This window comes from Urocitellus parryii, chromosome 10 (assembly GCF_045843805.1).
Source record: "Urocitellus parryii isolate mUroPar1 chromosome 10, mUroPar1.hap1, whole genome shotgun sequence".
Lineage (NCBI taxonomy): Eukaryota > Metazoa > Chordata > Mammalia > Rodentia > Sciuridae > Urocitellus > Urocitellus parryii.
The window spans coordinates 21,449,178-21,461,338 of NC_135540.1; the positions used below are offsets into that span (position 1 = coordinate 21,449,178).

Sequence of the window (12,161 nt, forward strand, 5' to 3'; positions counted from 1 at the left end):
CTGAAGAGTGCCCACTTATCTCTTAAAGGAAACAGGGAAAGTGGCTAAAATAAGACACTGGGGAGAATTAAAAGACATGGTCTTCAAATCTGAAATCAAAATAAGGTGACAGGTGTTTTGAGAACCTAGCTCAGTGTAACAGCAAAAACAGGCTTCCTTCTGAAATCAGGCTGAGCAGCAAAACCTCCAGCCCTGAAACATGAAGGAGACCCTTCCCCACCCAGCCACACCCCGCCCTGGTTTCCCTTCCTCCATGATTTCTCAGTAGTCACTCCCTGGCTACTGTTTCACTGCGAGGAGTCTGACGCCATCTCTGCTTTGCAGGTGGCATACGACTGGTTCTTTGCTGACCCTGCAGCTTTACTCAAATATTCCGCTTGGCTTCTGCAATTCCTTTAGTTCTGGGTGAGCTGTGTCCAAGTAGCCAACAACATTTGGCCTCTGGCAAGATGTAGGTGATGAAGACAGCCCCTGTTTCTTTCCAGCTGCAAAGTTACTGTGGATGTAGCAGTGAGCTGGTCCCTGGGCTGGGACTATGGCCTTGCTTGGTTTCCCAAAACCACTAGCCTGGCTGGAGAATTGAGTACAAAGGGTTAAGTAACTCTAACTCTAGGCTGGGCTCCTACCTGCCTATGGGTCAGGGTCAGGGAGATTTCCCACTAGAAACAATTGGTTGGGTACACAGGCTGCCCTCGGGTAAAAAAGGGCCATGTCTGAGGTTTCAAGGTTTGAGTCCCACATGAGATTGAGTGTTTTTGACCTCTTTGGGGACTTTTTTTTTTGGGCTTTTCTGGACCTTGGGGAACTTCCAGGCCCTGCATCAGAGATACCTGGTAAAAGGCCATGGAGGGAGAGATGCTTCTGGAATCAGTGCTTAAGCACTCAGCTAAGTCGCTAGTCCAGAATATTTGTGGGGCGTGGGATGCAAGAACTGAATCCCCAAATCAGCACCAGACTAGGGATCCCAGAGACCTTTTCATAAGTGTGATGCCAAGTGGCCAGTGACTCCCCATCCTAGAGCCAGAGAAGATGATGATCTTGATTCCCAGGTTTCCCAGAAGACCCTGGGCTAGTTCCCAGCCCCAGACCAGACCCTATTTCAAGAGCATCTCTGTGACCAAGATCACTCAGGCAGATGGGGTAATGAAGGAGCACGGACAGGTGGACAGTGAAGGCTGCGAGGGACCACAGTAACCTTTCAAGGAGCAGACAGCAATCCTAGAGATGATCCAGTGTCACCAGGACTTCCAGCCCTGGATGAGGTCTTTCCAATCTGGTTTTATTCCTGGGACATTGGTTCCAGTCCTGGTAGCCTGGTTAACCTCAGGGGCCTTCAGATCCTTTCCATTTCCCACCCATTGCCCACCATCAGTATGCTTAGCTTCTTCTCTTGCCATCTCAGGGGCTTGGTATATGGAACAGTGATTTGGAGGTATGTTGGTCTGCCACTACTCAGACTGACCAATAAAAGCTTTATTCATGGTAAAAAGAAAATAAATAGCTATTTGGAGCGCTTTTTCCTTCCAGCCCAGTTCCTGGGATAGGAAGTGAAAGGGTTCACACATTTGTGTCTTAGGAGCACCTGATCCATGACTTACATGAGACCATCTAAATCTGCTTTTCTCGTACCTTCCTGGGCACTCCCCCTTGATCTCCATCATACCTCCCTCCTTCAACTAGCTTCACCCTAGGCCTTTAAAAAATCATTATTAATACTCTCTAGGAAATTTCATCCACTCCATACTATGAATATGCTAAAACTTAACAAATTTATGCACCATCTTGGTCAGGTTTTTCAGAGAAACCAACTGTGTGTATATATGAAATCTCTTTCCATCACCCATGTTTAGCTTCTTAGGACTGATGTAACAAATTGCCACAAGCTAAAAGTCTTAAAGTAAAAGAAATGTATTCTCTCATATTTTCTCATAGCCTCTCACACATAAATATATGAAGAGCTTTTTTTAAATAAGGTATTGATTGGCTCATGTCATTAGGTAGGCTGAGAAATCCAACTATTGGCTACCTGTAAACTGGAGACCCAGGAGAGCTGGTGACATATTTTGAAGGACTAAGAGTTTTGGAGCCAATAGTATAGATTCCAGTTTGGGTCTGAACACTTTTAAATCATTAGTGCTCTGCTCAAACAGTATGGCAGACAGAATTTGCCCTTTCTGAACCCTTCTGTTCTACTCAGACCCTCAATAGATTGGATAATGGGAAGGACCATCTCCTTTACTCCACCAATTCTAATGCTAATATCCAGAAATAACCTCACAGATACATTCAGAAATAATGTTTACCATTTATCTGGGTACCCCCATCACCCAGGCAAGTTGACCCATGAAATTAACCATCACCTATAGTGTCTCCAATCTCACTTCATCTTGAGGCCACATATTAAACTGTCCACTTGAACTCTCCTTGGGCACTTCCAAAATTCTTCAAACTCTGCAAATCACAACTGGGTTTTCTGCTTCACCCCAAGACTGGGTGTCCTTTAACATTCCCTGTCTCAGGAAATGATACCAGCACCTCTCCAGGTTCACAGCCAGGCACTCAGGGACCATCTATCTCAGTGCCTGTTTCCTTCATCTCTTATTTTAAGTCCTTTATGACTTCTGAATCCATCTAGTTCCTTCCATCTTTCCTACCACTACTCAAGTCCAGAGACTTAGATGAGTGCAATAATAATAAAAGCTAATAATTAAAGGCCTATTATATACCAGGCAGACACTTTTTAGAAACTTTACATCAATTATCTCTTCTAATCACCCTATGTATTAGTTCCCTAGGGCTGACACAGCAATTACCACAAACCAGATGACTTAAAATAACAGGAATCTCTTCTCCTGCAGCGTGGAAGGCTAAAAGTCGGGTCTGGTGTCATGGTGGGGTCCTCTCTGGGAGCCTGGACAGGTCCGTGCATTGCGTCGCTCTTCCCTTTGCTGGAGGCTCCAGGCAGTCTCCACTAGTGGCCGAGTCTCCACACTCTCCACCCTCACCTTCACATGACCTGCCACATATGTCTATTTCAATCTCCCGCCCTTTTCTCATACAGGTGCTTGTCTTTGGATTTAGAATCCCTCCAGTCAATCCAGGATAAACACTTCACCTTAAGATCCTGCAATTCATTACATGGGGTCTAGGGATTGACAGGGGGGTGTTTGGGGGAGCTTCCATGTAGCCTACTACTCTCTGTAAAGTCAGCATAGTTACTAGTCCCACAGGATTCAAGAGGCAACTGAGACTTATAGAGATTAAGGACTTGCCCAAGGTCACACGGTCAATAGGTGGGTTGTAGGCATAAGTCTCACATTTATTTCCACAAAGACAATTTTAATACTTTTCTGAAGAAAGTAAGAGTTTCAAGAAATTGTACACTTGGGTATTGAATATAAGTTCTTCAATCGCTCTATTACTAAACCCCTTGAGTATAAGATACCCAAGAAGTTGTACCTCTGGGAATCTTCTATGGATAAATTTGTCACATTTGACAAAGTTACTCATTGCCACATATCCTTTGTAATAAGAAAGCATTGGAGATGATCTTATTGCCCACCAGTAGGAGATGGCTAAATACATTATAAGTACAGCCACTCAATGTGTGGAGGGGCACATTGAGTGGCTGTACTATAGAACAAGGCATGTCTGCAGTTAATACCAAAGTATCATATACTTAAAATATACTAACAGAGTAATTTTAAGTCTTCTCACAAAAACAATAGAGAAATATATGAGGTGATGGCTAGGACAATTAGCTTGATTAGGCTGTCCTAACATCATCAAAACATCACATTTTGCATCTTAAATATATGCATTGTTTATCTGTCATTCATACCCCAATAGAGTTGGAACAGTAAAAAAAAAAAAAGTCAAATAAGATATGTCTATTTCAATACGGAAGAAGTTAACTCCAGGTGCAGGGGGGGGTGTGTATAAATGCTATCATTTTATAAATAACCAAAAGGACATAGATTTATATGCACATGTATGCTATGCATGCATGGAATATTTTGGAAAGTTAAACCAGACATTTGTAACTGCATTTGTTCTTGAGGAAAGAACTATGAGACTGAATATGGGGATGGAGGGAAGGCTTGCTTTTCACTGTGCACTCCACTGCATTGCTTGAATATATTTTGTCATGTGAGAGAGAATCTATGAGCTAGTTTTCACCTTTTTCCAACTTAACCTCCTAGTGCATTTCATTTTTCATGTTCCCAGAACACTTAGTAGGCTCATATAGAGTGTGGTGTGTGTGTGTGTGTGTGTGTGTGTGTGTGTTTACTTTCACAGTGGATCTCATGTTTTTTGCCTATAGAAACCCAGCTCCCCAATAGCTCTTCTGTGCAACCTCCTGGTCTTCAGTGTTGGAACCAACCTCTTCCCTCTTCCCTTAGAAACCCCTTGTTCATCCTGCTTTGAATTATAGTTATCTTTATAAGTTGGTTATCCTGACTAAATTAACCCCTAAAGGGAAGCATGCATCTTATTGGTCTCTATAGTCCCCAAAGAATCTGGAGCAGATTGTTGCTGAATGCATATCATTAACTGAAAACTTGGAAGTGGGATGCTCACCTAGGAAAACCCAAGTTTTCTATGAAGACTGTATATCAAATAATATATTACTGTATATCAAATCCCTTAAAGGGGATGGATGAATGTGAATTGAAATAGGAACTGCTCTTTAAATATATTAAAAGTAAGAAAAGACCAGGAAATGACTTCAGTTAAAATACAGTAAAGATAACTGTATATGTATGTGTGTGTGTGTGTGTGTGTGTGTGTGTGTGTATTGTATTTCAGCCCCCCCCCAAAATCTGGTCACAATATAGGCAACTACTAATACTGTCCTGAGCAGGATGCTTCTCAGATGAGACTAGCCACCTTCCTTACTCACACCTTGAATACCTACATCAGTACAACTCTTGAGATCACTTATTAATAGCATTTTTAAGCAAAGTATCCTACATCAAACTGGGAATTTTTGCAATTTTATCTGTTTACTTTTTGCTATCATTTGAACCCATTCTCTCTTGTCCTTAGTGATATTAGAGGCTCAGGGATAATATTACTCCATACTTTTAACTTTTACATATTCTAAAGTATTTCATAGTAACTAACTATATCCCACCTTCGGTAAATAATAGAATCAATTTTTTTTTTCATGATTCTAACACATGGCTATTCTGTTTGAGTCAAGTAAATAGGTACACTGATATAAAGCCTGATACATTTTGGGATAGCCTTACAATAGCACATACTATAATAAAATAGCAATTAAAATGGCGATAATTAAAAGTTCACTTTAACTTACTGTCATTGCAGTATTCTGTTCCTCGGCAGCCAGGTGTGCTAAGCCCAAGTAATACAAAGCTTCTCCTTCCATCTTTTTGTTATTTGCTAAAATACAGATGTAGAAATATTACTGTGGTATTAAAGAAATTGATTTATCACAACTACCAGCAGTAAGTTGCTATTTTAAAAAGTATACAGATTTATCAATGATCCCCAAAGCCTAGCTGTGCACTGAATAAAACAAAGACCAATGTAAACATAAGTTACTGGATCCCAGGTGTTAGAGTAAGGTTCATGAGATATTTAATGATGAGGGGTTTCCCTCTATCTACCCACCATTATACCATTTTATTTATTTGTTCATTTGTTTATTTATTGATACCCTGGGAATTGAACCCAGGGGCATTTAACCACTGAGTTACATCCTCAGCCCTTTTTAATTTTTTTTTTTTATTTAGAGACAAGGTCTCACTAAGTTGCCTAGGGCCTTGTTAAATTGCTAAGGTTGGCTTTGAACTTGTGATCCTCCTGTAATCCACTCAGTCTGGTTTCAGTACGTAATTTTGATGGGCAGGTATACCCTTTCTATCAGCCTACCATTGTCCAGCATCTGTAATGACCGGTGAGGGTACCAGCCGTTAACTGCCGTACCTTCACTCACCACATGACTGACATTCAGCTAAGTTTCCAACAGAGCAGATGAGTAGCCAAATAAGAGATGGTTATTCTGGTTATGTTCAATTCAAAAGCTAGTTATTGGTTACACCTTGAGAGAGAATGACAGAGCTTGACTTCTTGGTACAAAATTCCATTCACATTTGAAATCTAAACATGTTCTTTCTTCTCTGCTCACCACTGGTAAAGCTTTTCATCATCTTTTTACGAGGAGTTAAGCCTTTCTAATTCTTGGGAGATAAATTTTATTCCAGGAATTACCCATTTTTTCTTTCCAAAAGCAAAATGTATAAAGGTGCAACATATGGTTTAAAAAGACATTCATCATACCATTTGGTAAATCTATAGCTTATTCACCTTTAGTATATTAATGTAACATATATATTTTATATATTTTAAAGAACTATTTAAAGTTCTTATTTTAATATTAATACTTTCCTTTTTTCTCCTTTTGGAACTCATTAGCTTCTTCTGTCTAAAACCTGGGTAATGCTAATGCTGACAGATCCACATGTGGTTTTGTTCTTGGGAGAGTACATTTCTGAACCCTGTTTTCCAAACATGAAGTATTTCATGAATTAGCAATCCTCCAGGCAGCAGTTGATCTCACCACTCACTGAATGACCACTCATGAAGCAGTGGCTCATTGGAAGACATTAAGAAAAAAAGGCTAGCTGGCATGATGACATACACCTGTAATCCCAGTGGCTTGGGAGGCTGAGGTGGGAGGACCACAAGTTTGAGGCCAGCCTCAGCAACTTAGCAAGGCCCTGAGCAACTTAGTGAGACCCTGTCTCAAGATTAAAAAATAAATTAAAAGGGCTGGGGATGTGGCTCAGTGGTTAAGTGCCTCTGGGTTTATACCCAGTATGAAAAAAAAAAAAAAAAAAGAAAAAGAAAGAAAAGAGGATATCTGCTGGGTGTGGTGGTGCGCATTGAAGGGCTGAGGCAGGAGGAGCACAAACTCAAAGCCAGCCTCAGCAACTTACTGAGACCATATCTCAAAACTAAAAATAAAAAAGGAAGCTCCCCTGGGTTTAATCCCCAGCACCACACACACACACACACACACACACACACACACACACACACACACAAATTATTACAGCATAAGAAGTACGTTTTCTTCTGCTCCCCTTCTCTGTCCTTTGGAAAGTGAGAGATGCTTTCAGAAAGGAGCCTTATTGGCAGGGCTCTCACCATTAGCAGAGGCCCCAGTCACCTTCCTTTCTCTTATAACTCAGCAAATGTGAACCTAAAGTAAAATATAGGTGCCTTACTAATATACATGCCTTTGCATTGAAGTTCTCTTCGATTTCATGCAACAAAAGTCGGTTGCTGAAATTGATCTAAGAGCTAATGATTTATGTCAGTGTTCACCCCCTTGGAGAAGGTGCTAGGTCATCATCTATTCAAAAGTTGTTCATTTAGTGGGATGTCTTTCAACGATGGTGATTTCCTGTGACTATTTCAGTTAATTCTATTTTAAAAAAGTAACTGAAAGAATAAGCTGCTCACTTTCACTTGTAGGTAAATTAAAAACCATACCCCCCCAAATTAGTTCTGTTTACTTCAAATAAGCCACCTGTTACTTAAATCAATTAAATATATCCAGGAGCTTATGAATTTTAGTTTAAGGGCAGCATTTTTTCTCCTTCATGAAAATGCTAGACTATTGGTAAATTCCTATATGGCAACAAAATATCCTTGTATTTCACAAATTAAAAGCTTATAAGGATATGCTCCAAAATTTCCCCTTATATTATATACAGTCATAAATGATATAGAACATGAAGGATGTGAGCAACTCTCACAAAAGCACTTTTCCTGTTGTAAATGCATATTCATATTCACCTGGGGATCTTGCAGGCAGCCTGGGCTGGGACCTAAGATGCTGCTTTCATATCCTGCCTCCTGGTGATGCTGATGTTTCAGAGGCCACACTTTGAGAGCCAATTGTCCAAAATATATTGAAGTCCTATTTTCCTGTTATCCCTAACTAAATATTCATCATAATTTCCAAGTTATCTGACTATATGTAGGAAATTTAGAAACAATGAAAGTTCTCTCAGATTGCTAGAAATATACAACTTTTAACACACACACACACATACACCCTTAACTTTTGCAGGTGACCTTTTCTTCTCATTGTGGGTTCCTTGTTTTACAAGGCTATCCACAATGGGTTGTAATTTTGGAGATAAAGCTTTCAAGGAACTAATGGATTTCTTGTTGTCAGCACTAAGCCACCTCTGTTTTACAGTGAAATTTGAAAGTATATTGATGGCATTTGTCTTTGCATTTCATAGGAAATAATCACCCTAACACTTGAAGGGTTTCACTTCACTCTTGGGAGAACCAGTGTCTGTCCATTAAAGAAAGCAATGTGAGAGGGTTCTTTCCCACCCACCTTCTTTGGCTATTTCAGAAGCTTTTATTAGAATTTTGATGGCCTGTTTGTATTCTTTATTCTCCAGCATTTTGTCTGAGAGTAATCTGTAGGTCCTCAGGAGACTTTCGCAGGCCCACATGTTGAGAGAGCGCTCTGTCTCATCCTTCCATATCCGCCCCTGCGTCAATTGATGGAAAGCCTCATAATGCTCAGCGGCTTCCAGAAGCTGACCTGAAGAATAAAAGCCATTCATAAATACAAACCACGGGCCAGAACATGTTCTCAGAAATTTTGAGTCTATCTTAGCTTTACTAGCATGGAATATAGGGAAGAATTTGATCTTGGAGGCAGAAAAGGAGTTAGAGGGGCTGTTACTAACTGGATCTCAGATTCAGCAGGAATTCTGGCTTGACACCTGCAAGAGGGACGTACTTCAGCTAGTGGGGCCGGACTGGGACTGCACATGCTGAGAGACAGAGTGGAAGTCCAGCAGCAATCATGAATCCCGATCATATCATCTGACATTTACAGAGCACCTTGATTACAAGGAACTGTGCTATGTACTTTAGATGCAGGTCCCATTTAATCCTCAAAGCAATTCTGTGGAGTGGGACTGTTAGGATTCCATTTTACAGAAGAGAAAACTGAGGCCAGGTGAGGTAGTGGGTGGTAGGTCCAGAAAGTTTTGTTCAGAGTTCCTGCTCTCACCCAGTATTCTCTGTCGCTTTCCTAGGAGATGGCAATTTCTTCATTCTTGGGAAGGATTTAGATATCTTGAGAAAGGGTACATCTGGTACATATTTCAATTTATGGATCTTTAAGCTGTCTCTCAAAGTTTGAGGGAGGCATTTGTTTAATTTGAAAGCTAAACTGTTTACTTTTGAATAATTAGCATGTAGTTTAATTGTCTTTCTGGATGGTATACCCCATAATACGATCCAAAATGTATCTCCTCAAAGCCAAAACTCTAAATTAGCCTTAAATTATTTTATTCCTTCAAACATGAGTTAACGTTTCTAGAAGAGGAGCTTGCAGTTCCCTGCTATACGTTGTAATTTACTTGTTAATCACCTTGTGCAAATGCTCACCACACAGTGTAATGTAAATGGTCTTTGATGGTATTGAAATGACATCACTGAGCTTAATGAAAAGAGGTTTCTACCTAGGCCCTTACTGCAGCAGAAGAGCGAGTGCAGGCTACGGGCAGACAGCCTGTTCTTATCCCAGCTTTCCTACTTTTTGCTTAGCCTCGGGCTAATCCCTGCCCTCTCTGTGCCTTAGCTTATTATTTTGTGAAACAGCTTTAGAGTGAGTACTATTGTGAGAAATGAACAAATGCATGTTCAACGCATTACAGAGTTAGTGCTCAATAAACGCAGCTAGTGTTATCAGTTGGTAATGATAATACTTCCAAAATATCTAACAGCCAATTGAAATATAACCATTAATTTGTTGTATTCTTTAAGTCCAACTTACTCATCCTGAGAAAAACAAGAATTAACTGAGTCCCTATAACCATATGATCCTAACTGAATAAACTCTGCATTACATATTAGGTCAACATACTTACTCAAACATGACTACTGCATATAATTTCTCTGTTTTTCTTTTTTTGCACTGAGTTTGTTATCAAAAGTGGTATTAAGGAATACACACACAAACAGGAATAATAGTCCCAAAGAAAGACAACCAACAGCCATGGATCATCCACAAATGACTGGCATAAAATGTCAGTAAAGACATGGCCGTGCTGGGTTCTTGCCACACCAGGCAGAGGGAACGTCAGCAGAGAGAGCTAGAGAGGACCATGGGTGTGGCAGGGCTGTTTATAAATGGATTGTGTGAAACTTTCACATGAGACAAGACTACCAAGCCACAAATTTGGCGTTACAAAGAATATTTCATTACATGGGCAGGTGTCTATAAGTGAAAATACCAGAAAATGTCAAAAAACGTTTACAAAGCATTATTGGCTAGGAAGTAAGATGATGGGTGATAATTGGTTTCTTTTACGATTTCCTTTCTTATTTTTCTTGATTTTTTTTTACCTTTTCTGCTCATTGGCATTTTCTAAAGTTTCTATCATCAAAATGTGTTTATTTTGTAATGAGAGATATAAGTGCAATATAAGTTATTTTAAAAATAACATCCAATTGCTCTTTCACTTTGATTCTAATTTTCAAGGTTCAAGTTCACTCCTCTAATTGATCTCTTCCTCTTTGCTGACAATTTTTTTTTCCTCCTACAAAAGCAGGCATAGTTTTTCATGGCTTTCCTGTAGCACCTCTTGCCAGAAACACCTTCCTCCAAATACCCGTGACCCTCATTTTTTTAAAACTGGAATGGAGCACTGACATAAATGTGTGTTCTGTTTCCTCTGTTAACTATATTTCTGCCTGCAAAGTATAGCTCTACATTCCTGGAAAGATGTAGACAGGACTGCTTCTTCTTTTATTTTTTCCCCAAAGTATCCATCTATTCATAAAGTATAGACACATATGTCTTTTGAGCCATATGAATAGGGAATAGTGAATACCAGAAGCTGAGAAAACTAGATTGTTTCAGAAAAAAAATAGATACTATAAAAGAGATGAAGCTCCAGGTAACCCAGCTAATTAGAATTAGATGCAAACAAAATATAGCGGTGCAAATAGTAAATGAGAAATGACAGCCATGTCAAATATTTTATCTACATGGGGGCAGAAGGAGGAGGGGAGGGTTGATGTAGGGAAAGGAGAGGTGGAGGGAATGGGTAGAGAATTCAAGGTGGGTTAGTGTCTGTAAGCCACACTTGCTTTGGGTTGCTGAGTCTTGGGTGGCTAAGTTGCCTGGACAGGCTATCTAGCAGGAATGAAGTAAGGGAGGTTCTGGGGACATTGGTTTCAATGGAAAAATGACCTTCTGATAAATAGATAAGTAGAAATAGTCTTTGTGGTTGAACTGTATTTTTGCTAGAGCTTTGGGGGCTAGTATCATGCACTACTTTGCTTATGATTATTGTCCATAGTTTGCTCTCAGAGGGTCTACTTGAAGTCCCCATGAGCTTGAGATACTCAAGTAAAAGAGAACAGGAAATTGGCCTTTCCTAAAGGCCTACAAAATGGGAGGTGTCTTCCCCATGAATTATCTTATTTAGCCTTCCCCAAACTGGTGAAGTAGATATGACTATCACTTTTTCACTAGAGAGGAAAGTGCGGTTCACAAAGATTAAATGATTCAGTTATTATAAGCCAGATTTAAAGTAAGTGATGATGAGGATCTAAACCCAAGATTGTTGCAAGCCCACACAACTGGGTCTACCACATCTGATACTGATCGAGAAACCCGGAGACAGGAAGTTAGATGGCCTATTAAATTCTCTGGACATAAATATCTTGTGTTTAAAGCAATGTTCTAATTGCACGGTTTCTAATCTCTTCCAGTTCTATCATTCTGAAACTCAGGTTGTCACAGGTAACCTCCAGTAACAGTACAGAGAGGAGCCTCTGATGTGCTTCTGACTTTGTGAGGAATGTGTTGTATAACTAACCAACTACATTCAAATTCCTTGCTTTCCCCTAAGCCATATGGTGACCTGTGTGGGGACACCTGGTTTTCCTTGGGTGTTCCAGGCTTGGTCAGCTGAGGCCTCATCCAGCTATTGATGACTTGGCCTCCCTTCTTATACCACTGTGCCACAAATGAGGCTACTGGGGTTCTGGCCAGTGCTGTTTAAAATGAAAGTTCCTACACAGAAGTCTCATTTTCAGTCCTTCTCCTCTGTAGGAATTTGTTTGTAAAATTATTTGGTGGC

At 40.1% G+C, this 12,161-nt stretch overlaps 1 protein-coding gene and 1 pseudogene across 1 annotated transcript in view; one reads left to right on the plus strand and one right to left on the minus strand.

Annotated features, from left to right (window-relative positions):
• Positions 1-12,161, minus strand: part of Ttc29 (tetratricopeptide repeat domain 29) — a 112,068-nt gene that overhangs the window by 45,348 nt on the left and 54,559 nt on the right. Inside the window, exons 5-6 of the mRNA XM_077803103.1 lie at positions 8,387-8,599; positions 5,321-5,406 (exon numbers count right to left, since the gene is read on the minus strand). Of these exons, the coding sequence (XP_077659229.1) occupies positions 5,321-5,406; positions 8,387-8,599 (299 nt within the window). The remainder of the gene's footprint in view (positions 1-5,320; positions 5,407-8,386; positions 8,600-12,161) is intronic.
• On the plus strand, positions 710-1,312 carry LOC144257296 (HCLS1-associated protein X-1 pseudogene; annotated as a pseudogene).